Source organism: Nycticebus coucang, chromosome 16, assembly GCF_027406575.1.
Source record: "Nycticebus coucang isolate mNycCou1 chromosome 16, mNycCou1.pri, whole genome shotgun sequence".
Lineage (NCBI taxonomy): Eukaryota > Metazoa > Chordata > Mammalia > Primates > Lorisidae > Nycticebus > Nycticebus coucang.
Genome location: NC_069795.1, coordinates 75,609,689 through 75,637,212, shown reverse-complemented (window position 1 = coordinate 75,637,212; position 27,524 = coordinate 75,609,689). Strand labels below are relative to the sequence as shown.

Below are 27,524 nucleotides of genomic sequence, written 5' to 3'. Positions count from 1 at the left end.
GGGTTCAAACCCACCACCCTCAGTGCATGTGGCTGGCACCGTAACCACTATGCTACGGGCACCAAACCTAGTTTCAAGGTTTTAATGCCTTTTCTATTTCAGTCTTTTCTGCCCTCTGGTTAGTTGGCCTTATTAATAGGAATCATTTGTTTCCTTTGAAGTTAATGGATTTATGATATTATAGAAAGTAGAAATTTTAGTAAAATAAATTCAAAATTAGGCATAAGAACCGAATAGAGAGAGGGAGCAGGGATTTTGATAATAGTAAAAATTAAATTATACTGTGTTTATAATGTGGATTTACACTAAGATTAACCTTGTCTCTGGTCTGGTTTTCTGCATGGGTACAGCAATGCAGGGTCTGCCGTGGGGGTAAATGGCCCTGTAGAGCAGTGGGTGTGTCAGACCAAGAAGGCGTCCGGGATGCTGACTTTGTTCTTTATGTTGGTGCTCTGGCCACTGAGAGATGCAGTCATGAAAACATCATCTCTTATGCAGCCTATTGTCAGCAGGAAGCAAAAATGGACAGGTAAAATTTCCTCTGAGACTTAACTTCCCAAGATCTAATTTGGGAACTTGTAAAGCAAAAACCATATTTTAAGTGCTAAAACAGGAATCTTATGTTTGCTTGATTTCCTCTACTAGTAAGAAATAGCATGGTGCCTAGATTTAAGGAAGGCTCTGGGAGGGGGGAGTGATGGGACTGTGGCTCATATGGTAATGGAAACTTTTAGTCAAAATGAAAGAGAAAACTGAAAAACTTCCTTTAACTTTCTCCCCTGCTATTCTTCTTCTATTCTAGTCATAGCCTTTTCATCCACAAATTCCAAAGTCTACTGTTGAGAGAATTTCCCTGTGAGGTATATAGTTCTCTAAGGAAACAATTTGAACTTTAATTTTAGGACTACTATGCTAAAACTGTACGATGTTAAAAATGACTGTTCATCTAATTGTCATATCACTTGTTGTAAGTGTTTCACTTAGCTAACTTATAACTTAAAAATTCAGAGTTCTCTTTATTTATGGAAAATCTGAAAAAAAATTTTCCACTGAACCAAGTCAGCCTGGAAATGAAAAGTTATTATGTGTTTTAGAAGATTGCCTGTCACACACCAGACAAATCAATTAAAGGCAGTAGAAATTGCCTGTGTCTTAATTACAACAGAATATTGTGTATAACATACTCAAATCTAAGAGAAGTTAGTGTAACTAATTCACATGTATGTAAGAACTGTTGGTGACTTGCTCAACATCTTATCTATCTTTCAAAAATTATCTGACTTTAAAGAGCAAAATTTACTTTCACTACTATTGAAATGTAATTCATTTAAAGAAAAAATGCAACTATTAGTTGAACCAAGTAGGCAATACTAAGGAAACACTGGTATATGATTCAGAATTATACTGTCAGTCCTGAAGGTGCTAAAAAGGCCAGAATCAGCAGCATGAATTTTGAAAGCAGTCTTTCATAATTACATGACACTGTGTAATTACATGGTACTATGTAATTGCTGCATGGTGAAATGGACTACAGAATCTTTAGACTGAATGTTGAGAAAGCTGTGTGCCAACTACTGAGTGTGCTCCTGCAGAAGGAAGTACGCTAGTCTCACTGGAGTTAGATGATATCTCAAAGTAGTTTTGATTTCCATTTCTCTTATGATTAAAGACAATAAACATCTTTTCATTTGTCTGAAGTCTGCGTACCTGTCTTCTTCAGAGAAGTTTCTCTTCAAATCCCTTGCCCAGCCTGCGATGGGATAACTTGTTCTGTTCTTGCTAATGCATTTGAGTTCTCTGTGGATTCTGGTTAATAAACCTTTGTTGGAGACATAACCTGAAAATATCTTCTCCCATTCCAAGGGCTGTTTGCTTGTTTTATTTACTATGTTCTTTGCTGTGCAGAAACTTTTTAGTTTGATCAAGTCCCAGTAACGTATTTTTATGGATATTTACGTGTTAGTGTTCCCTTTTTCGTGAGAAGCTGTCATTAAATTTATGATATCTTATAATTACTAAGATAATTATAAGCATCAAGTCTCAGTATCAATGAAATGTGGTATTTGAAATGCTAAATGAATGATAAGTTATTTGGTAAAATGAGATACTTTAAGATGTCTTTGAGAAATGCACCTTCATAATAGCATTGGTGTAAAATCATTGTTCTTTATCTTAATTCGAGCTAAACTATATGATTCTATGCACATACACATGCAATATCTCATGTTGGATATGCTATAAAAGCCAAAATAATATTGCAATATATGATTATTTACTTCTTTTTTTTTTTTTTTTTTGAGGCAGAGTCTCACCTTGTCACCCTTGGTAGAGTGCGGTGACATCATAGCTCACAGCAATCTCTAACACATGGGTTCAAGCAATTCTCTTGCTTCAGACTCCCAAGTAGCTAGGACTACAGGGACCTGCCACAATGCCCAGCTATTTTTAGAGACAGGGTCTTGTTCTGGCTCAGGCTGATCTTGAACTTGTGAGCTTAGGGCAATCCACCCGCCTTGGCCTCCCAGAGTGCTAGGATTACAGGCGTGAGCCACCGTGCCTGACCTTTTTTTCTTTTTTGAGACAGATTCTCACTTTGTCACCCTTGGTAGAGTGCCATGGCGTCATAGCTCAAAGCAACCTCAAGCTCTTGGGCTCAAGAGATTCTCTTGCCTCAGCCTCCCAAGTAGCTGGGACTACAGGTACCTGCCACAACGCCCAACTATTTTTAGACGAGGTCTCGCTCTGGCTCAGGCTAGTCTCCAACCTGTGAGCTCCCTCCTCAGAGTCCCAGAGTGCTAGGATTACAGACATGTGCCATTGTGCCCAGCCTTATTTATTTACTTTTATTTTTATTTTTGTTTGAAACAGTCTCACTCTATTGCCCTGGGTAGAGTGCTGTCGTGTCATAGCTCACAGCAACCTCAAACTCCTGGGCTCAGGCAGTTCTTTTCCCTCAGCCTCTGGAATAGCTGGGACTATAGGAACCTGCCGCAACACCCAGCTAAGTTTTTCTATTTTTAGTAGAGAGATGGAGTCTTGTTCTTGCTCAGGCTGTTCTCGAACCTGTGAGCTCAGGCAGTCCACCCACCTCAGCCTCCCAAGTACTGGGATTACAGGCGTGAGCCACCGTGACCAGCATATACATTTTTATATTGTTCGAATTTATACCTTTTTACTATGAGCTTTTACTACTTTAATTGTAAAAGACATGTTAAAATCTTTCTGTGCGGGTGGCGCCTGTGGCTCAAGGAGTAGGGCGCCGGTCCCATATGCCAGAGGTGGTGAGTTCAAACCCAGCCCTGGCCAAAAAAACAAAAAAAAAAAAAAAAAATCTTTCTGTGCACACGGGCAGTGTTGGAGAGAGCACATAGCAAGATGGAGATAAGAAGGATCAGCAGCTCCTGTAAGCTAAGCAGTTTTATGTGTTAGGAACAGAGTGACTTCCCTGAGGAAGTTAGGAGAAAGCTATAAATGTGAAAATCTTAGATGAGTTGGGTCTAGACTAGTTACTTTAGCATCTTTTTTTTCTTTTTTTCTTTGAGACAAGGTGGGGTAAAGCATAGTGGGTTCACCACAGCTCCCTGCAACCTCCAACTCCTGGGCTCAGATAATCCTCATGCCTCAGCCTCCCGAGTAGCTGGGATTACAGGCTTGTGCCACCCTATGCCCTGCTAATTTTTCTATTTTTTGTGGAGAGAGTATCTTACTCTTGCTCGAGCTGGTCTTGAACTCCAGGCCTCAAGGGATCCTCCAACCTGGGCCTCCCAAAGTGCTAAGATTACAGGCATGAGACACCATGCCTGGCCTTTATTTCAGCGTCTTGATCATACTGAAAGTACTTAAAGTGTCTAAAAATGAGGAATAGGTGTCACACAGATGAAAATTCTGTAATCAAGATGTATGTTTCAGCTTCATTGTACTTCTGTGTTTACTGATATCACTTTAACATTTAGTTCACATATGATGTGAATAAGTAGCTTAAAGAATAAATGTTCTAATAGCTGGGCGTTGTGGCGGGCGCCTGTAGTCCCAGCTACTCAGGAGGCTGAGGCAAGAGAATCGCTTAAGCCCAGGAGTTGGAGGTTGCTGTGAGCTGTGTGATGCCATGGCACTCTACTGAGGGCCATAAAGTGAGACTCTGTCTCTACAAAAAAACCCAAAAAGAATAAATGTTCTTTGTACCAGTAACTATGAAGCTACTTTTCTATATCTACTCTATATGGAGAAAAATTTGGTTTCTTCTGAGAATAGTGTTGATGTTGGAAGAAAGATCAGTATCTTCATTTGTTCTTTCTGAAAGAAATGAAACTTTCGGGCGACGCCTGTGGCTCAAGGAGTAGGGTGCCGTTCCCATATGCCGGAGGTGGCGGGTTCAAACCTAGCCCCGGCCAAAAACCACAAAAAAAAATAAATAAATAAAAGTAGGGGAACTTAAAAGAAATGAAACTTTCAAAACTACTGTATTACGTTAATTGACTCTGTGAATATTTGAGTGGCTACTCTGTTGCCAATAGACTAAGTGAACAATAAACACGGGTACCTGCCTCATGGAATTTATAGATAATGGAAGACAAAGATTAACTAGTTGCATATTCCTGCAAATAAATGTGTGATTTCAAAATATCATAAATACTTTGTCAAAAATAAACAGGATGCTGTAATATAAAAGAGAATGAGGAGAGGTAAGCATCATTTAGATCAATTGGGCAAGGAATGCCTCTTACAGAGAAATTATAGCTGTGTCCTGAACATTGCTTTAGCCAAATAAAGAGGTAGGGGAAGAGCTTATGTTAGGAAAAAGCCATGTGTACCTATTGCTGTCAGTGGACACTGTTGGAGGGTGAGTGCTTGGCGAGGCAGATAAGACTGTTTATTGTAACCTCTGTAGGAAGTCCCTGAAGGGTTGTAAGCCTTGCAGTGGCATCCATTTTATATTTTAGAGGTCATTGTGGCGATGTTTTGATAAGTTAATTATGATCATACTTTTTCTTTTCTTTTTTTTTTTTTTTTTGAGACAGAGTCTCATTATGTTGCCCTCAATAGAGTCCTGTAGCATCACAGCTCACAGCAACCTCAAACTCTTGGGCTTAAGCAATTCTCTTGCTCAGGCTCCCAAGTGGCTGGGACTACAATGCCCAGCAATTGTTTGGTTGTAGTTGTCATCGTTGTTTGGCAGGCCTGGACTGGGTTTGAACCCTCCAGCTCCGGTGTATGTGCCTGGCGCCCTACCTGCTAAGCTATAGGCGCCGAGCCAGTCATACTTTTTCTAATTGTAAGTCTACTGCTATCAAATAGAACAAAGTGTACTATATTTTTAAAATTTAAATAAAGCAAATGTTCTTTGTAAGTAGATTACCGTACCGTGGTGAGGTTTGTGATATTTCTGTGGTAAATAGATATTTCTGTGATACTTCCGTGGTGGAAGAAAGGATCTTAGGGTTCCTTAGCATTGTTCGTTTGCCATAGCTTTTGAAAGACCAAAAAGTGCATGGTGGAACTGATTGAATTACTCTGGACTCTGGGTCCTGAGTTCTTCACTTGGACGCTCAGGGCTCTAGGCACAGAGAAAGAGAAAGAATTCTATTTCTTTCTTCCAACATCAACACTATTCTCAGAAGAAACCAAAATTTTTCTCCAGATAGAGTAGATATAGAAGAGTAGCTTCATAGTCACTGGTACAAAGAAGGTAAAAATCTTTCTGTGCACGTAGGCAGTGTTAGTGTAGCAGAGAGTGCCTAGCAAGACGGAGATAAGAAGGATTGGCAGCTTTCTGTAAGCTGAGCAGTTTGGGGCGGCACCTGTGGCTCAAGGAGTAGAGTGCCAGCCCCATATGCCAGGGTTGGTGGGTTCAAGCCCCGCCCTGGTCAAAACTGCAAAAAAAAAAGAAAGAAAAGAAAAAAAATGCTGAGCAGTTTGCATATTGCATGCCCTGTAAATATAGTAGAACATGGCTTAAGTCAGATCTGATTTGGCAAGTAAAATAGTGTTAGAATGTAAGTTTTTTAGCTCATTCCTTTTTTAGATATTTTTGACATGTTTAAAAATTCATACTTGGGTGGCGCCTGTGGCTCAGTCGGTAAGGCGCTGGCCCCATATACCGAGGGTGGCGGGTTCAAACGCGGCCCCGGCTGAACTGCAACCAAAATATAGCTGGGCGTTGTTGCGGGCGCCTGTAGTCCCAGCTACTCGGGAGGCTGAGGCAAGAGAATCGCTGAAGCCCAGGAATTGGAGGTTGCTGTGAGCTGTGTGAGGCCACGGCACTCTACCGAGGGCCATAAAGTGAGACTCTGTCTCTACGAAAAAAACAAAACAAAACACAAAAACCTGGCCCCGGCTGAACTGCAACCAAAAAATAGCTGGGCGTTGTGGCGGGCGCCTGTAGTCCCAGCTACTTGGGAGGCTGAGGCAAGAGACTCGCTTAAGCCCAGGAGTTGGAGGTTGCTGTGAGCTGTGTGATGCCATGGCACTCTACTGAGGGCCATAAAGTGAGACTCTGTCTCTACAAAAAAAAAAAAAAAAAATTCATACTTGGGCCAAGCACGGTGGCTCACAACTGTAATCCCAGCACTCTGGGAGGCCAACATGGGTGGATTGCTTGAGCTCATGAGTTCGAGAACAGCCTGAGCAAAAGCAAGACCCTGTCTCTACTAAAATAGAAAAACTGAGGCAAGAGGATCGCTTGAGCCTAACAACCATGGCACTCTACCCAGGGCAATGGCTTGAGACTCTGTTTCAAAAAAAAAAAAAAAAATTCACCCTTGGGTGTAGGGCACCAGTCCCATATACTGAGGGTGGTGGGTTCAAGCCAGGCCCCAGCCAAAACTGAAAAAAAAAATTCACACTAAAGTATAAACAACTGACACATACTTTTGTGGAACCAGGTGTTGATGTGATATTCCTGAGAGAAGCAGAAGTTTCATGTCTTGAAAGTAAATGATAGTGAGTAAGCTGTTGTGATGCAAAATTACATTTGATATTTAGCAATGACTTTTTTGTCCTTGAGCAGTTTTTGACAGACAAATGTACATTAGTGAATATTGTAATAAATAAATAATGGAATATAAGTAAACAATTCAATATCTATTTTAACAGGCCAATAGCAGGATACGCTAACCTGTGTCCAAATATGATCTCGACCCAGCCTCAGGAGTTTATTGGGATGCTGTCCACGGTGAAACATGAAATTATTCATGCCCTGGTAAATTCTACCATAACCTACTATTATTTCTTCATGCCATGATTTTCTACATTTTATGTTTTCATTTTGACACATACTAAATTTTAAGATTGTGTGGATTCATGTTCAGTAAAATATGAATAATTAGGGCTCTGTCAATAAAAAGTTTTAATGATTAGGATAGTGGCTAGGTTGATTTTTGCTATCTTACATAATTAAACAAGTAAATCTGTTGGGTAAATTTGGATTTTTTGAAAAATAAGCTTCTTAAAAAAAACTTAATAATTTAGAAAAATGCACCTTCTTCTGGAATAACTCACAGGCTAATGATAGCTCTTTTTTTTTTTTTGAGACAGAGTCTCAAGCTGTTGCCCAGGGTAGAGTGCTGTGGCATCACAGCTCACAGCAACTGCAAACTCTTGGGCTTAAGCTCTCCTGTCTCAGCCTCCCCAGCGGCTAGGACTACAGGCGCCCACCACAATGCCCAGCTCTTTTTTGGTTGTAGTTGTCATTGTTGTTGGGCAGGCCTGCGCTGGATTTGAACCCACCTACTCTGGTGTATGTGGCTGGCACCTTAGCTGCTGAGCTACAGGCACCAAGCTGATGGTTCTTTTCTATTTCTTATGGACAGTTCATTTCTAAAAATGTTTTCGATCTATTTGGGCTTTCTAAAATATATACCAACTGATTCAGAACTTGTCATTTCTTTTCTCCACTTTATCCAAAATAGTGCACTTTTACTATATGTTTAAAGAATTAAAAGAAGTTACCTAGGACCCTAGGAAATAGTGTCCTGATGACTTAAGTTGTGTTTAGAAAATAGATGGCAGCACAGTGGAGTGGTTAAGAGAGAGAATGGATCACACAGACCTAGGTATGAATGTACTTAACTCTGTCACTAAAAAATCTTTGGGATCTCATTTTTTGTTTCTTTCTTTTTTTTTAGAGAGAGAGTCTCACTTTCTCGCCCTCAGTAGAGTGCTGTGGCGCCACAGCTCATAGCAATCTCCAACTCCTGGGCTTTGGCAATCATTTTTTGTTTAAAATTTAGAAAAGAATTTAAAAAACACAGTACATATAAATGGCTCATGGCTGGCTGCTATGGCTCCACCGCTTGTAATCCTAGCACTCTGGGAGGCTGAGGCGAGATCACAGGTTCGAGACCAGCCTGAGCAAGATTAAGACCTCGCCTCTTAAAAATAGCTGGGCATTTTGGCAGGCTGTAGTCCCAGCTACTTGGGAGGCTGAGGCAAGAGAATCACTTAAGCCCAAGCATTTGAGGTTGCTGTGAATTATGATGCCAGGGCACTCTACTGAGGGTGACAGAGTGACACTCTGTCTCAAAAAAAAAAAAAAAAAAAAAAATGGCTTAGCATCATGTTGTACATAGTAAGCTATAATAAAATCAATGGCCATTACAGGCTGTAAGCCAGGGCACACATACAAGAAAAATTAATGTCTGTTATTTATTAATCTTATTTAGTGAACTATCATGTATGATCCTGAAATGCAAGCATCAGTTTTTAGGTTAACAAATACATTGAACAATAAGGTGAAACTCTAGTGTAGCCACGTTGTACTTATGTTCTTCAAATAAGGAAAGTCTAAAATGAAAACTGTTGTCCTTTTATTTATTTTTGTTTGAGGCAGAGTCTCACTCTGTTGCCCAGGCTGGAGTACCATGGCTTTAGGCTAGCTCACAGCAACCTTAAGATCCTTGGTTCAAGTGATCCTCCTGCCTCAGCCTCCTGAGTAGCTGGAACTACAGGAGCCTGCTGCCATACCTGGCTAATTTTTCTATTTTTAGTAGAGACAGGGTCTCATTCTTGCTTAGGCTGGTCTCAAACTCCTGAGCTCAAGTGATCTTCCTGCCTCAGCCTCCCAAAGTACTAGGACTACAGGTGTGAGCCACCACATCTGGACTGTTTTCCTTTTATTAAAAAGAGAAAGTTGAGGTTTGGCGCCTGTAGCTCAAACGGCTAAGGCACCAGCCATATACACCTGAGGTGGCGGGTTCGAATCCAGCCCGGGCCATCCAAACAACAATGACAGATGCAACTAAAAAATAGCCGGGCATTGTGGTGGGCGCCTGTAGTCCCAGCTACTTGGGAAGCAGAGGCAGGAGAATCACTTGAGCCTAGGAGTTTGAGGTTACTGTGAGCTGTGATGTCAGAGTACTCTACCCAGGGTGACAGCTTGAGGCTCTGTCTCAAAGAAAAAAAAAAAAGAGAGAGAGAAAGAAAGTTGAGATAGTGCCCGTAGCTCAGTGAGTAGGGCACCAGCCACATACACCAAGGCTGACAGGGTTGAACCTAGCCTGGGCCAGCTAAACCAGCTATGACAACTGCAACAACAAAAAAAATAGCCAGGTGTTATGACGGGCACCTGTAGTCCCAGCCACTTGGGAGGCTGAGGCAGGAGTTGGAGGTTGCTCTGAGCCATGATGCCATGGCACTCTACCAAGGGTGACATAGTGAGACTCTGTCTCAAAAAAAAAAAAGGAGAAAGTTGAACCTGCTAATTATAGTGAAAGACAAGTATCACTTTAAGTAACATGTTAGCCTCTAAGAACTGCAGCTTAATGTTGAGAGAACCAGAATAAAGCAATAGGGTTTAGTTCTAGTTTAAGTGAGTATAAATGCAGAGGTTCCAAACATAGGATCTATTAAGTTATAAATAGGCAATTCACAAAAGAAAAAATATTCAAGAAGGTATTCAGTCTTACTTTAGTGGTCAGGGAATCCCAAATTAAAGCCAGATACCAATACGTATTAAATTGACAGAATTGACAATTAGTATTATCAAGGACATAGGAAAATGGGAACCTAAATAATGTAGTGGTACAGTAAGTTGTCACAACCACTTGGATGAGCAATTTGGCATTATGAAGCTATAATACGAAACTAAAATGCAGAGATTCTGTGCCATTCATGCTCAAAGAGATGGGTACAAAGATATTTGCTGCAACTTTATAATAAAAAATTTTTACAACTTTGTTGATAATTTTTAGTGGAATAGGCAAATATGTTTTATTCATGAAATGGAATATTATATAGCAGAAAAAACTAATGGGCTAGAAATAAATGCACAAAATGTAATAACGAGTAAGAAATCAAGATATGGGCTCGGTGCCTATAGCTCAAGCGGCCAAGGAGCCAGCCACATACATCAGAGCTGGCGGGTTTGAATCCAGGCCAGGCCTGCCAAACAACAATGACAGCTACAACCAAAAAATAGCCAGGCATTATGGCAGGCGCCTGTGGTCCCAGCTACCTGGGAGGCTAAGGCAAGAGAATCACTTAAGCCCAGGAGTTGGAGGTTGCTGTGAGCTGTGATGCTACAGCACTCTACCCACGGTGACAGTTTGAGGCTGTGTCTCAAAAAAAAAAAGGAAATCAAGCTGTGAAAGCTTGTGTACTGCATGATGCCATTTTTTTTTTAAGTGGGGTAAGATGTAAATATATGTACACATAAAACTTACTAGTGTTATCATTTTTAAGTGTATGGTCCAGTGACATGAGTATATTCATATTGTTGTGCTGTCATCACTGTCACAACCACTGAACCATTGCACAGCATTCATGTTGTTGTGCCACGCTATTCATGTCCAGAACTTTCATCATCCCAAGCTGAAAGTCATCACCTCCAGTTCCTTAGCGCCTGGTAGCCACTGTTCTACTGTCTGTCTCTATGAAGTTGACTATTCTAGCATACCTCATATAAATGACATCACATGGTATTTGTCTTTTTGTCTGGTTTATTGTATTTAACATGTCTTCAAGATTCATCCCCGTTGTAGTATGTACCAGAATTTCATTCCTTTTTAAAGCTCAATAAGCCTTTCGGCCGGAGACGCCATCTTCCAGTAATTCACCAAAATGACAAACACAAAGGGAAAGAGGAGAGGCACCCGATACATGTTCTCTAGGCCTTTTAGAAAACATGGAGTTGTTCCTTTGGCCACATATATGCGAATCTACAAGAAAGGTGATATTGTAGACATCAAGGGAATGGGTACTGTTCAAAAAGGCATGCCACACAAATGTTACCATGGCAAAACTGGAAGAGTTTACAATGTTACCCAGCATGCTGTTGGCATTGTTGTAAACAAACAAGTTAAGGGCAAGATCCTCTCGAAGAGGATTAATGTTCGTATTGAGCATATTAAGCACTCTAAGAGCCGAGATAGCTTCCTGAAACGGGTGAAGGAAAATGATCAGAAAAAGAAGGAAGCCAAAGAGAAAGGTACCTGGGTTCAACTGAAGCGCCAGCCTGCGCCACCCAGAGAAGCCCACTTTGTGAGAACTAACGGAAAGGAGCCTGAGCTCCTGGAACCCATTCCCTATGAATTCATGGCATAATAAGCATATAACATGGCACAAAGGAGTACTAGTGGACCCATGTTTTTAGGAGCAAGAACCTATTTATTCCCCATTAGCTCATGGCATAATATGTGTACAGCAGGGGTACACAAGATAACCAATAGTCCCCATGTAACAGTGATACAGGGTGCTGGGACCTATTTCCCACAAATTCAAAAGTCAATTAACACTTTGTCACATTAAATGGCAAGGTGCCTCCCTGAGCTGCTGGAACCTCTTCCCCTATGAATTCATGGCATGGTAGATACAAATAATAGCATAAAAATGTTTCTTGTTCATTCACTACAAGTGTGTTTTTTTTTCCCCCCCAAAGAAGTATTAAAGCAAATTTTAATGTGTCCTAAAAAAAAAAAAAAAAAAAATAAAGCTCAATAATATTTTCTTTTATGTATATATAACAAACATGATACATGGTAAAGTAGATTCTTAAGCTTTCAAAATAAAATTACATCTTATTTATTGTTATAAATATTGCAAACTATAAAAACATGTATGAGAGTTACGTACTTTGGCTTCAGGGTGGTGATCATCTTTGGGAAGAGAAGAATTTTTTGAGTCCTCTCAGGAGCACACTTGACCCCCACCCCCTACTCTACATGGTATTGGTAATGGTTCTCAAATGTTAACATTACCTGGATGCAGTTGTAGAGCTTAGTAAATTTAGGTGAAGAAGGCAATAGTGATAAACACAGCCAAAGAATGTCTTTGTCACCATTACTCTTGGTGCCTTAGGTTTCCCTATGATGTATGATAAGAACTTTTTCATAGAAGATTTTTCCTCCCTTACAATTCTGAGATTTATGCATTAAGGATAGATGCTGAAGGGCCTATGAAAGTGTCTAACCATGACAGAGCCTTTCTTGCTGCTGCTTCTGATGTGATTGAAATTCTTGTAGGAAGGAAGAAGCAATAATTTCCTACTTCTCAAAATTAGAGGAAAGGGGGGAATTGTCAGCTAAGTAATGATTTCTTTTTTCTTTTGAGACAGTCCCTCTTTGTCGCCCTCTGTAGAGTACTGTACTGTCATAGCTCACAACAACCTCCAACTCTTAGGCTCAAGTGATTCTCTTGCCTTAGCCTCCCAAGTAGCTGGGACTACAGGCGCCCAGCTATTTTTAGAGACAAGGTCTTGCTCTTGTTCCAGCTGGTCTCAAACTCCTGAGCTCAAGCAATCCACCTGCCTTGGCCTCCCCAAGTGCTGGCATTACAGGTGTGAGCCACCATGCCAGCCCAGTACTGATTTCTTTATGTGTGTATTTGAGCACATACAAATGTACATCTTTAGAGTAATCTTTAATTAAACTCATCTATTTTATGTGGTATCAACATTATTATAGGAAAAAAAACCCAGGCTCTGTGCCTGTAGCTCAGTGGCTGGGGCGCCAGCCACATACACCAGAGCTGGTGGGTTCGAGTCCAGCCTGGGCTTGCCAAACAACAGTGACAACTACAACCAAAAAATAGCTGGGTGTTGTGCCAGCTACCTATAGTCCTATCTGCTTGGGAGGCTAAGACAAGAGAATCACTTAAGCCCAAGAGTTTGCGGTTGCTGTGAGCTGTGATGCCATGGCATTCTACCCTGGGCAACAGTTTTAGACTGTCTTAAAAAAAAAAAAAAAAAAAAAGTCCATCAAATTGTTTTAAGCAAGTGGCAGTCTCGGCCACGTAATTCAATGTAGTGCTTCCATCTTTTCAACTCTTGTACAGTATTCATAAGTGATATTTGATACAGTCTCAAAAAATGAAGAAGGCTAAAATAACTTAAAAAAGCAGACATATAATCATTCCATAACATATATACACACACACAGAGCATCTGGGCTCTTTATGGCTTTAATAGTGTCTAGAAGTATCATAGCACAATAATTGAGTTTATAGTATCCATATCAAATATAATTTTAAAACATATAATGAATTTTAGAAAATTTTTATTAGATATTAAGTAATTAGAATTTAAAATTCACATAAACCAGACACATGATTTTCTAATTTTAATGTATGTGCAGTTCTGTAGAAATAGTGGCATGCTGCTTTTATATACTAGTTCAGTGCTCCCCTTTGATAGCAGGCATGTTATGTCTGTAATCAGACATGATAGTTTTCATTTTAATACATTTGAACGTTCTTTTATAGGGTTTCTCTGCTGGACTGTTTGCATTCTACCGTGATACAGATGGAAATCCTCTAACATCAAGGTTTGCAGATGGTCTCCCACCTTTTAATTACAGGTAGTTATTATTGTAGTTATTATTTTTCTTTTTATTTGAGACAAAGTCTCACTTCATTGCCTTTGCTAGAGTGCTGTTACATCATAGCTCACAGCAACCTCAAACGCTTGGGCTCAAGAGATCCTTCTGCCTCAGTTTTTCTATTTTTAGTAGAGACAGGGTCTCAATTTTGCTAAGGCTGATCTCGAACTCATTAGCTCAAGCTATCCACCCATCTCTGCCTCCCAGAGTGCTAGGATTACAGGCATGAGCCACTGTGCCATCCCATTCCACCTTTCTTCTAAGTACTGTTTACATAGTATGTTTTGTTGTTGTTGTTGTTTTGTTTTTGGGGGGTTTTTTTGAGACAGAGTCTCACTGTCGACCTCGGTAGAGTGCTGTGGCGTCACAGCTCACAACAACCTCAAACTCGTGGGCCCAAGTGATTCTACTGCCTCAGGCTCCCAAGTAGCTGGGACTACAGGCGCTTGCCACAACGCCTGGCTATTTTTTGGTTGTAGTTCTCGTTGTTGTTTGGCAGGCCAAGGTCGGGTTCGAACCCTAGCTCTGGTGTATGTGGCTGGTGCCTTTGCTGCTAAGCTATAGGTACTGAGCCACAGTATGTTTTTAAAATCCTTTTACTTTCCGGACTCAGTGGCTCACACCTGTAATCTTAGCACTCTGGGAGGCTGAGGTGAGTGGATTACCTGAGTTCACAGGTTCTCAAACCAGCCTGACCTAGAGCGAGACCTCGTCTCTAAAAATAGCCAGGCATTGTGGTGGGCTGCTATAGTAGTACTTCCTGTAGTCCCAGCTACTCGGGAGTCTGAGGCAAGAGAATCTCTTGAACCCAAGAGTTAGAGGTTGCTCTGAGCTATGACACCACAGTGAGACGGGGCGACAAAGTGAGATTCTGTCTCCAAAAAAAAAAAAAAAAAACCTTTTACTTTCTATCTGATTTCATCTCATCTGTGTCTCTTATCTCTCAACTGTGTAGTTGGATCATGTTTTTTTTTTTTTTTTTTTAAAGGTATCAAGAACAACTTTTATTAAGACCACAATTAGTAAAAGGTTACATCTGTCTTTTAAAAATATCCCATCACCATGGGCAGCGCCTGTGGCTCAAGGAGTAGGGCGCCAGTCCCATATGCCGGAGGTGGTGGGTTCAAACCTAGCCCTGGCCAAAAGAAAAAAAAAAACACACAATAATAAATAAATAAACCAAATAACCATTCTTAAAAAAAAAAATATCCCATCATCTACCACAAGGAACAAGTGCTAGGAAATAAACATCAAAGCATAACAGTAAATAGCGCACTAATGTGTTTGTTAAATAACTTTTCATTTGTTTCATTAAATCCACCTTACTCCAGTTTAGACCTTTGTGTTATGAGTGGTCCATAAAACAGAAGTAGCTGTGTTTCTGTATCTTCTTCCACCTTCCAGGCATATTACATAATATTTAGATTAGATACACTGGGTTTGTTTCCTAAGTGGTAATCAGCTGATGGTGTCACTTTTACAAGAAAAATAGACATGGAAACTTTGTCCTTATAACTAGTCCTAATAGAAGTGTGACTTATTTATAGGTTCAGTCGACTATAGAAAAACAACAAATTGTGTGTAATTAAAATAGAGAAAGAATAAATTCAGTTTCTTTCAGGGATAAATGTGTACTTAAAATTTCCTAGTAAACAACACTTCTTTTTTTTTTGTTTTGTTTTGTTTTTTGTTTTTTGTTTTTTTTTTTTTGTAGAGACAGAGTTTCACTTTATGGCCCTATATAGGGTGCCATGGCATCACACAGCTCACAGCAACCTCCAACTCCTGGGCTTAAGCGATTCTCTTGCCTCAGCCTCCCAAGTAGCTGGGACTACAGGCGCCTGCCACAACACCCGGCTGTTTTTTTGTTGCAGTTTGGCCAGGGCTGGGTTTGAACCCGCCACCTTCAGCATATGAGGCCGGTGCTCTACTCACTGAGCCACAGGCACCGCCCGTAAACAACACTTCTAAGTGAAGAATTTTCTGTAGTTTCAAAAAAAAAAAATAATGTTGAACAGCCTTTATAATGAATTTTATATTTGATCTCATTTTTCTTGGTAAATTTGGTTGTAAAAATAAAGTTATATAATGCTTCTTTGTAAAAATTCTGCCCTTAACACATACTGGTGAAGACAATTTGGCACACTGAGTCAACACCACCAGGTGGGTAGCTGAGAAGGCAGGCACGCCGCCTCTTACCTCCTCCACGATGTTTTACTTTGTGGTTTTAATGTTAAAATATAAACTTTTGTAAGGTCTTAAAATAATCTCTTCATAAAATAAGATACTTTTATGCTATAAAAACATTTGTTCTTGGTCAAAGACTAAGTTCTTCCATCCTCATCTGTCACCAACTGTCAGTATCTTCCTTAAAGATCTGTTTTTTCTTCATAACGGCACCTACAGCAGCTCTCTGACTGTCCAGGTATGGTTTACAGCCTAAATGTATGACACTGTCAAACAAGAGCTCCACGGTTGTTTCACGTGCCTGAACATGCTGAGCTAGTCCTAGTGTTTTCTGCACGTTTCGGCAGATCTTGGAGAGGCAATACTGGAACTCCTCGTCACAGTCATTCTTGCTTTTGCCCCAGGTCTCATAGCACCTGTCATGTTGGATGCAGCACTTTGTCAGGGAAGGGATACCAAGGTTAAGATGAACACCAAACAGTGGAGAACCACATCCATTCGGTGGGGAGGGTCTGTAACCATAATGTGGGAAAGGTTTAGATCCGTCACTGCACTTATACTGGCAGAGCCTGTCCTCCCCTCCTAGGGGGTCCAAGGCGGTGTTCAGGTAGGTGTCTATCTTGTGGACACAGTTCCGGATGGTCTTCAGGGTGGCCCTCTAGTCGGTGGTCTGGGCCTGCTCCTGGCACCTGACCCTGGCAGTCAGCAGGAGCAGTAGGAGGGTGAGTGCAGACTGCGGGAGCAGGGCCATCCACGCAGCGCCGGGCTCCTCCAGTCCCAAGCCGGGCAAGCCCCCAAGGAGCCCCGGGATGCCCTGAGTGGCAGTGTGGGCCCCGGGTTATGCGGCTGCCGCCAGTTCCATGCCCACGCCTCCTTCCTGGCCCGGATCATGTGTTTTTATTCATTTCTGTAATCAACCCTGTTCTGTCCCTCCAACAGCTATCAAGTACTGGTTTTCACCCTGATTTGGGCTATTCGTTTCTAAGGCTGGAGAGGACATGGAAGACACCACAAAGCTTCCTATGCTTAGTCATTCATCATTTTTAGTGAAAAAAATGCTTTCCGGAGTGCTGTAAGCCTTCGATTAATTTATTTTTATTTTTATTTTTTGAGACAGTCTTACTCTGTCACCTTGGGTAGAGTGCCATGGCGTCATAACTCACAGCAACCTCAAACTCCTGTGCTTAAGGGATCCTCTTGCATCAGCTTCCTGAGTAGCTGGGACTACAGGCGCCTGCCACAGCACCTGGCTATTTATTTTTATTTTTATTTTTATTTATTTTTTAGTAGAGATGGGCTGGTCTTGAACTCATGAGCTCAAGGGATCCACCCACCTTGGCTTCCCAGAATGCTAGGATTATAGGTGTGAGGTACTATCTCGCCTGGCCCCCTTCAGTTAATTTAGAGTTTTTAAAAAGTTGATTTGTACAATTTGGCTAGTTACTCATTACTTTCATGGAGGAAAAAATTTTCGGAAATGTTTACTCTGCCATTTTTACTGATTTTTTTTTTTCTGGAATCTATTTTTAATTAAATCATAGCTGTGTACATTAATGCAATCATGGGGTACGTTGTGCTGGTTTTATATACAATTTGAAATATTTTCATCAAACGGGTTAACATAGCCTTCACAGCATTTTGGAATCTATTTTTGTATATAGCATGAAATAGGGATTTAATTTCTTCTCCTCTGATATATAACCAGTTTCATTTTTAAATTCTACCTTTCTACTAGATGAATATAACCTTTTTTGTTAGATTTCCTTATATATTTGGATATGTTTCTGGACTTGTTTTGTATAATAAATATATCAAAAGGAAGTAATCCATTGTCATCTTAGCCAAGTATTAGCTATGTGAACTTTAACATGTTATTTTATCTCTAAGCTACTCTTTATCTACACAATAGTGATGAAAGGCTTAGCACCCTTAGCATAGTGGAACCCTGCACTGAGGCTGGTGGGTTTGAACCCAGCCCAGGCCAGCTAAAATAACAATGACAACTACAAAAAAAAAATAGTGGAGTGTTGTGGCAGGCGCCTGTAGTCCCAGATACTTGGGAGGCTGTGGCAGAAGAATCACTTAAGCCCAAGAGTTTAAGGTTGCTGTGAGCTGTGATGCCACAGAACTCTACCGAGGGTGATATACTAAAACTCTGTCTCATACACCAAGGGTGGCGGATTCAAACCCAGCCCTGGCCAAACTGTAACAAAAAAAAAAAAAAAATAGCTGGGCCTTGTGGTGGGCATCTGTAGTCCCAGCTACTTGGGACGCTGAGGCAAGAGAATCACCTAAACCCAAAAGCTGGAGGTTGCTGTGAGCTGTGACACCATCGCACTACCAAGCGTGACAAAGTAAGACAGTCTCTAAAAAAAAAAAATGGTGATGATAATCTCATAGGGTTGTTGAAAAGATTAAATTAAAAATGCTTATGAAGGCTTGACACCCATAACACAGTGGTTATGGCACCAGCCACATACACCAAGGCTGGCAGGTTCAAACCTGGCCTGGGCCAACTGCAACAAAAAAACAGCAAGACATTGTGGCAGGCACCTGTAGTCCCAGCTACTGGGAGGCTGAGGCAAGAGAATTGCTAAGCCCAGGAGTTAGAGAATTGCTGTGAGCTGTGACCCCACAGCACTCTACTGAGGGTGACACAGTGAAACTCTGTCTCAAAAATAAGTAAATAAGCTTATGAAGTCTTTGTATGGACTTGGTGCATAGTAAGCTCTCAGTTTTTTTCCACCTGTAATCATTTAATGAGTCTACTTCTTACATACATAATTATAAAAGAATAAGAGTTGATAAAACTATTTTCTTTCTATAATACATAAAGGTGGTTTGTTTCTCTTCATCTTCCTCATCTTCTTTGTCTTCATCTTCATCTTGGTTGTCGTCTTGGGTTTCTTCCTCTTTTTTTTTTTTTTTTTTTTGACACAGAGTGCCTTTTGTCACAGCTCACAGCAACATCAAATTCCTGGGCTTAAGAGATTCTGTTGCCTCAATCTCCCAAGTAGCTGTGACCATAGGCACCCACCACAACATCCAGCTATTTTTATTATTTTTTTATTTTTTATTTTTTGGGGACAGAGTCTCAAGCTGTCACCCTGGGTAGAGTGCTGTGATGTCACGGCTCACAGCAACCTCCAACACTTGGGCTTAAGTGATTCTCTTGCTTCAGCCTCTTGAATAACTGGGACTACAGGTGCCCACCATAACTCCTGGCTATTTTTTAGTTGTAGTTGTCATTGTTGTTTGGCAGGCCCGGGCTGGATTCAAACCCACCAGTTCCGGTGTATGTGGCTGGTGCCCTAGTTGCTGAACTACAGGCACCGAGCCAAAACCTGGCTATTTTTAGAGATGGGGGTCTCACTCTCACTCTGGCTGAGGCTGATCTTCAAACCTGTGAACTCGGGCAGTCCACCTACCTGGGATTACAGATGTGTAATTCGGTTTTACCTAGCTTTTTCCCTTTCTTGTCTTTTTCTTTTTTTTTCTTTTTTTGTAGAGACAGAGTCTCACTTTATGGCCCTCGGTAGAGTGCCGTGGCCTCACAGAACTCACAGCAACCTCCAACTCCTGGGCTTAAGCAATTCTCTTGCCTCAGTCTCCCGAGTAGCTGGGACTACAGGCGCCCACCACAACGCCCGGCTATTCCTTTCTTGTCTTTTTCTTTCTTTTTCTTCTTGGCTTTCTTCTTTGTTGTCTTCTTTTTGGTTTTCTTTCTTTCTTTTCCTTTGTTTCTCTTCCTTCCTCCCTCTCTCCCTCCCTTCCTCTTTCTCACCCTTCTCTTCTCTCTCTCTCTTTTTTTTTTTGAGACAAAGTCTCACTTTGTTGCCCTCAGTAGAGTGCTGTGGCTTCACAACTCACAGCAACCTCAAACTCTTGGGCTCAAGTAATTCTCTTGACTCAGCCTCCCAGACCTTCTCTCTTTCTTTCCTTCCTTCCTTCCATCTTTCCCTCTTTCCTTCATTCTCTTCCTTTCCTTCCTTTCCTTTTTTTTTTTTCCTACCCTAGCAGAGGAATTCTGGGCAGGGAGGGAAAGGAAGTGTAACCCTGAGATGGGGATGGTTCCAATTCCCAAACCCAGAACCCCTGGCGGGTATAGGCCAAGCAGGCACAAGTCCCCAGACAGCTGGGCTGGGAAGGGGACAGCAGCCACTGATCAGCAGAGTGCTAAAGTTCAGTAAAGCTCTCAGATGTTTTAATTTTATATTGATATTCATGAACACATTAACACCTGGCTTTGAGGCTCAGTGGATAGCTCATTGGACATCTAGACAGATGAAAGCATAACATTTAAAGTGGTGGTGAATTTGCAAAAATGACTTGTCTTTTTATCTTATAATTACAGTCTTGGGTTATATCAATGGAGTGATAAAGTAGTCCGAAAAGTGGAGCGATTATGGGATGTTCGAGATAATAAGATAGTTCATCACACTGTGTATCTCCTAGTGACACCTCGTGTTGTTGTAAGTATTACTGAACTTCTTCACATATCTGCTCTCTTCTTTCTTTTCTTTTCTTTTTTTTTTTTGAGACAGAGTCTCACTATGTTGCCCTCATAGAGTGCTGTAGCGTCACAGCTCACGGCTACCTCAGACTCCTGGGCTCAAGTGATTCTCCTGCCTCAGACCCCTAAGTAGCTGGGACTATAGGTGCCCACCACAACAGCCAGCTATTTTTTTTGTTGCAGTTGTTTAGGTGATCCAGGGTGAGTTTGAACCTGCCACCCTTAGTGTGTATGCCTGGCACCATAACCACTGTGCTATGGGCGCCGAGCCTGCTCTCTTCTTTCATTACAGTTATTTCTTTACTAATCACTATTGTTTGAAAAGTTGTCATTAAATTTTAGAGACTATAGTAGGAAAATAACTACAAATACAATACAAGCTAAGAGAAATCTGAGGAAATGGAAATTTAGCAATGACACTCTTTAGGCCAGTGCTCCCTGTTGTGACATCTCTTGGGATCACTGGTACTTTTTCCATAATTGCTGTTCATTTCTTTTAGGGTCTGTATTAGTCAGGATTCTCCACAGAGACAGAACCAATATGTATATACATCCAGATACATACAGAGAGAGGGAGAGAGAGAGATTTCTTTTAAGGTATTGACTCACATGACTATGGAAGCTTGGTAAGTCCAAATCTGGTAGGATAGGCCACCAGGCTGGAGATTCAAGGAAGAGTTTGTGGAGTTCAAGGGCAGAATTACTTCTTTTTTTTTTTTTTTTTTAAAGAGACAGTCTCACTTTGTCACCCTTGGTAGAGTGCCATGGCGTCATGGCTCACAGCAGCCTCCAGTTCCTGGGCTTAGGTGATCCTTTTGCTTTAGCCTCCAAAGTAGCTGGGACTATAGGCACCCACCACAACTCATGGCTATTTTTTTGTTGCAGTTTGACCGGGGTCAGGTTCGAACCCACCACCCTCTGTACTTGGGGCCATTGCCCTATTCACTGAGCCACAGGCACCGCCCCAGAATTACTTCTTATTCAGGGGAGGTCAGTGTTTGTTTTGTTTAATGCTTTAGCTGATTAGATAAGGCCTACCCATGAGCAGTTTTAACTCAAAGTCCACTGATTACAAATGTTTATTTTATCTAAAAAGCCCCTTCACAGAAACATCCATAATATCTGGGCCAAATATCTGGATACCCTGACCCAGTCAAATTGATACATAAAATTAATCATCACAGGGTCCCTTTTACCCCCTTATTTAATGACAGAAAGCTATTCTTCCTTACCCTTTCTTTGACTACCTGTAGCTCTCCACCCTCTGAACTTTTCTACTGTTCTTGTGTTATTTCCTATCTCTGGAGATTTTCTAGACAGAAGAAAACCCAATGAGTGAAGTTGTACACTACTGAAGAACCTACAAAGGCTACATTCATAAGAAGAGCAATTTATATCTCCACCAGAATTATCCAGAGAGCAGGGGTATTCTTATATCAGACAAAATAGACTTGAAGTAAAAAACTATAAAAAGAAGAAAAGAAGGACATTATATAATGCTTAAAGGGTTAGTGCATCAAGAGACTATAACATTTGTAAGTATGTATGCACCCAACTTGAGAGTACCTAAATATATAAGACATATATTAAAGGATCCAAAGGGAAAGATTGTAATAGTAATAATAGGGTACTCTAGTATCCCACTTCCAACATCAGACAGATCATCCTGATAGAAAATTAAAATGGAACCATTGGACTTGAATAACACTTTAAACCAAATGGACCTAACAGACATATATGGAACATTCTGTCCAACGATAATAGAATACACATCTTTTTTTTTTTTTTTGAGAAAGAATCTCACTTTCTCACCCTTGGTAGAGTTCTGTGACATCATAGCTCACAGCAACCTCAGAGTCCTGGGCTCAAGCGATTCTCTTGCCTCAGCTTCCCAAGTAGCTGGGACTACAGGTGCCCACTATAGCACTCGGCTATTTGTTTTTTAGAGATGAGGTCCTCAGGCTAGTCTCGAACTTGTGAGCTCAGGCGATCTGCCTGCCTTGGCTTCCCAGAGTACTGGGATCACAGGCATAAGCTATTGCACCCGGCCAGAGTACACATTCTTGTCAACTACACACAGAACATTATCCAGGATAGGTCACACGTTAGGGGGCACGGAACAAGCCTTAGTGAATTTAAGGAGATTAAAATCGTATGAAGTGGCTTGGCACCAGCCACATACACCTGAGCTGGCGGGTTTGAATCCAGCCTGGGCCCACCAAACAACAATGACAGCTGCAACCAAAAAATGGGTGTTGTGGCAGGCACCTGTAGTCCCAGCTACTTGGGAGGCTGAGGCAGGAGAATTGCTTAAACCCAGGAGTTGGAGGTTGCTGTGACCTGTGATGTCACAGCACTCTACCCAGGGCAACAGCTTGAGGCTCTGTCTCAAAAAAAAAAAAAGAAACTAAGTTGATTTTTTTAAACATAAAATCAACAAACCTTTTAGCTACATTAAGAAAAAGACAAGACACAAATAAAAGAGGAAACAAAGAGAAGAATTAAAAAAAAGAGGAAGCAATACAACTGATACCAAAGAAATAAAAAAGGATCATGACACTACTGTGAACAACAGTAGTTGTTATATGCCAACAGATTTGATAACTTAGAGGAAATCAATAAATTCCCAGACAGATGCAGCCTACCAAGACTGAATCATGAAGAAATAGAAAGTCTGAACAAATCAATAACAGGTAGGAGATTGAATCAGTAAAAGTCTCCAAAAGCCCAGGGCTCAGAGCCCGTAACACTGTGGTTACAGTGTCAACCACATACACCGAAGTTGGCGGGTTTGAACCCAGCCCAGGCCAGCTGGGTTGACAATTGAAACAAATGACAATTGAAACAAAAAATAGCTGGTCATTGTGGCAGGCGCTTGTAGTCCCAGCTGCTTGGGAGGCTGAGGCAAGAGAATCGCTTAAGCCCAGGAGTTTGAGGTTGCTGTGAGCTGTTATGCTACGGCACTCTACTGAGGGCAACATAATGAAACTGTCTCAAAAAAAAGAAAAGCCCAGGACCTAATGGTTTTACTACTAAATTCTACTAAACAGGGCTGAGCACAGTAAGCCTAGCACTCTGGGAAGCATAGGCACGTGGATTGCTTGAGCTCAGGAGTTCAAGACCAGCCTGAGCTAGAGTGAGGCCTGGTCTCTATTTAAAACAGAAAAAGTAGGCAGTGCCCATAGCTCAGTGGGTATGGCGCTGGCCACATACACCAAGGCTGGCAGGTTCAAACCTGGCCCGGGTCAGCCAAACTACAATGACAACTGCAACAAAAAAATAGCTAGGCATTATGGGCACCTGTAGTCCCAGCTACTTGGGAAACTGAGGCAAGAGAATCACTTAAGCCCAAGAGTTTGAGGTTGCTATGAGTTGTGTGATGCCATGGCGCTATCAAGGTGACATAGTGACACTCTGTCTCAAAAATAAACAAAATTTAAAATATAAAATATTCTACCAAACATCCAAAGATGAGCTAATACCAATCATTGTCAAAGTCTTCCAAAAAGTGAAAGAGAAGGGAATACTTTCTCTTTTTATGAGGCCAGCATTACTTTGATACCAAAACCAAACAAGAACATTACAAGAAAAGAAAATTTCAGGCCAATATCCTTGATAAACGTAATGCAAAAATCTTCAACAAAACACTAGCAGGTCAAACAACACATTGAAAGATTCATGAACAAGTGGGACTTATCCCTGTAATGTGAGGGTAGTTCAGCATATACAGATCAGTAAATGTGATACGTCACACCAACAGAAGGAAGGAGAAAAAGCCATATAATCATCTCACCAGAAAAAACATTTGGCAAAATTCAACATCCTTTTATAATCAAAACTCTTACCAAATTAAGTATGAAAGTAAGCATGTTAACATGTTTACTACATGCTACTAAAGTCCGTATATGATAAGGTCGTAGCAAACATACTGGTGAAAAAAGCCTTTAAGATGTGGAAGAAGATAAGGATGCTACTCTCACTACTTCTGTTCAACATAGTATTGGAAGTCCTTACCAGAGCAATCAAATAGAAATGAAAGGCATCCAGATAGGAAGGAAAGAAGTGAAATTATTGCTGTTTGCGATAACATGATCCTATATATAAAAAACCCTAGAGACTTAATCAAAAAACTGTTAGAACTAATAAATGAATACAGTAAAGTTGGAGAATACAAAATCAACACACAAAAATCAGTTAGTGTTTTTACATACTAACAAGCATTATCCAAAAAAGAAATCAAGATAACAGTCCCATTTGTTTTTTTGTTTTGTTTTGTTTTTTGTGGGTTTTGGCCGGGGCTGGGTTTGAACCCACCACCTCCGGCATATGGGACCAGCGCCCTACTCCTTGAGCCACAGGCACCGCCCAGAACAGTCCCATTTGTAATAGCTACCAATAAAACAAAAATACTTGGGAATAAATTTGCCAGGGAATTGAAAGACCTATACACTGAAAACTATAAAACATTAATGAAAAAAGCTGAAGGCCTAATGCCATGGCTCACTACCACCTATAATCCTAGTACTTTGGTAGGCAGAGGTGGGTGGATTGCTTGAGCTCAGGAGTTTGAGACCAGCCTGAGCCAAGAGCAAGACCCTGTCTCTAGAAAAGTTAGCTGTGGGGCGGCGCCTGTGGCTCAAGGAGTAGGGCGCCGGTCCCATATGCCGGAGGTGGCGGGTTCAAACCCAGCCCTGGCCAAAAAGCCACAAAAAAAAAAAAAAAAGAAAGCTGTGCGTTGCAGTGGGCACCTGTAGTCCTAGCTGCTCAGGAGGCTGGGGCAGGAGGATTATTTAAGCCAAGGAGTTGAGTTTGAGGTTGCTGTGAACGAGGCTGACTAGCTCCATTGACGAAGGAGACTCTGTCAAAAAAAAGAAAAAAAAACCTTCAACCTCAAACTCCAGGTTCAGGGAATCCTTTGACCTTAGCCTCTTGAGTAGCTGGGACCACAAGCACATGCCACCACTGCCTGGCTGAGTTTTTTAATTTTTTTTGTGCAGATGGAGTCTAGATATTGCCCAGGCTGATCTCAAACTCCTGGCGTCAGGTGATCCTCCCGCCTCTGCTTTCCAGAGTGCTAGGACTATAGGAATAAATGAGACACTGTGTACATCCTTGTCTAGTAGTCATCCCTTCCTGGGTACGTAATGCACCCTCATTCATCTGGAAGACAGAGACTTTTTTCTGTCTGCTTCTAGTCTGGATTGACCCTTGGGTTGCTGGAGCTGGGTGCCAAAAATCAACACTAATTGGAATTCTGTAAGACAAAATAATCAGAAACCTTTCCTATGGATATTTGACAGTGGGTGGAGGGTGTGAGAAACCAGAAATCCTTGTGTTATCTGGGTAGTTTCCTTGGGGAAAGCAATGCCCTAATTTGCAGGTCTCTGAACTTTACTGGCGTTTTGTCCCACTTACTCCAAGCATTCTCAGATATCTTGCTCTCTGAAGGAAAAAAAGATAAAGATAACCTAAAGATTGGGAGAAAAATAAGCCATACATCTGATAAGGGAGTAATATTTTTTAAAATATAAGGAAATTGAAAGGTTCTGATGTAGAACCAGGGTGAGGGTCCAAAAGAAAGGAGAAGAGAGAAGGCCAGGAACAAGGAAAGACTTTAATAGAGTGGGAAGCAGATGGAGACTGACCAGGTGTCAACTCAGCTCTCACACAGTTGCAAAGGCTTTTATTAGCCGCCTCAGTATAAGTAGAGAAGACCCAAGTACCACCCAGGACTCTTCTCTGGGGTGGGTCAGGATTATTGTTAGGGTGTTTTCAGAAACTCTGGCCTTGGGGCACTCTAGGAATCTGGGGAGGGGATTGCTGGTTTTTGACCTGATTTTCTTTTTTTTTTTTTTTTTTTGGTAGAGACAGAGTCTCACTGTACCGCCCTCGGTAGAGTGCCATGGCGTCACACGGCTCACAGCAACCTCTAACTCTTGGGCTTACGCGATTCTCCTGCCTCAGCCTCCCAAGCAGCTGGGACCACAGGCGCCTGCCACAACGCCCGGCTATTTTTTTGTTGCAGTTTGGTGGGGGCTGGGTTTGAACCCGCCACCCTTGGCATATGGGGCCGGCGCCCTACTCACTGAGCCACAGGCGCCGCCCTTGACCTGATTTTCTAAAATGGCTGCACTCCTGTCAGGATTATCAGAATTCCTTTCTCATGGAAATCAGTATCAAAAAAAACAAAACCAGTTAAAAGATGAACATGGTACTTGAATAGACATTTCTCAAATGAAAATGCACAGATGATCAGCAAGTATATGAAAAAAATGTTCAACATTGCTAATTGTTAGGGAACTGCAAGTTAAAACCACAAGGAGATATCATCTCATACCTGTCTGAATTTCTTTTACCAGAAAGGTCAAAGATAAGTATTACTGAAGATGTGGAGAAATGAGAATCCTTATAGGATTAGTAGGAATTAGTACAGCAATTATGGAAACCTGGAGTTTCTTCAAAAACCTAGAAATAGAATTACCATATGATCCAACAATCCCCCTTTTGGGTAGTTACTTACCTAAAAGATTTGAAAGCAGGGCCAGGCACGGTGGCTCACACCTATAATCCTAGCGCTCTGGGAGGCTGAAGTGGGTGTATCACCTCAGCTCACGAGTTTGAGACCAGCCTGATGAAGAGCGAGACCCCCCTCTCTAAAAATAGCCAGGTATTATGGTGGGCGCCTATAGTCTCAGCTACTTGGGAGGCTGAGGCAAGAGAATCACTTAAACCCAAGAGTCTGAGGTTGCTGTGAGCTGAGATGCTACAGCACTCTAGCCTGGGCAGTGAAGTGAGACTCTGTCTAAAAAATAAAAGATTTGAGGCTCGGCGCCCGTAGCTCAGCAGTTTAGGGTGCCAGCCACATACACCGAGGCAGGCGAATTTGAACCCAGCCCACACCTGCTAAACAACAATGACAACTGCAACAACAACAAAAAAATAGCCGGGTGTTGTGCTAAATGCCTATAGTCCTAGCTACTTGGCAGGCTGAGGCAAGAGAATCACTTAAACCCAAG

At 41.5% G+C, this 27,524-nt stretch overlaps 1 protein-coding gene and 1 pseudogene across 3 annotated transcripts in view; one reads left to right on the top strand and one right to left on the bottom strand.

Moving 5' to 3' along the window:
- The window catches only part of LMLN (leishmanolysin like peptidase), a 90,204-nt gene that overhangs the window by 16,934 nt on the left and 45,746 nt on the right, over positions 1-27,524 (top strand). For all 3 annotated transcript variants that reach the window (XM_053564500.1, XM_053564501.1, XM_053564502.1), the window contains exons 6-9: positions 351-529; positions 7,093-7,198; positions 13,693-13,787; positions 20,350-20,467. In XM_053564500.1, coding sequence (XP_053420475.1) covers positions 351-529; positions 7,093-7,198; positions 13,693-13,787; positions 20,350-20,467 — 498 coding nt within the window. The remainder of the gene's footprint in view (positions 1-350; positions 530-7,092; positions 7,199-13,692; positions 13,788-20,349; positions 20,468-27,524) is intronic.
- On the bottom strand, positions 16,178-16,755 carry LOC128567325 (group XIIA secretory phospholipase A2-like; annotated as a pseudogene).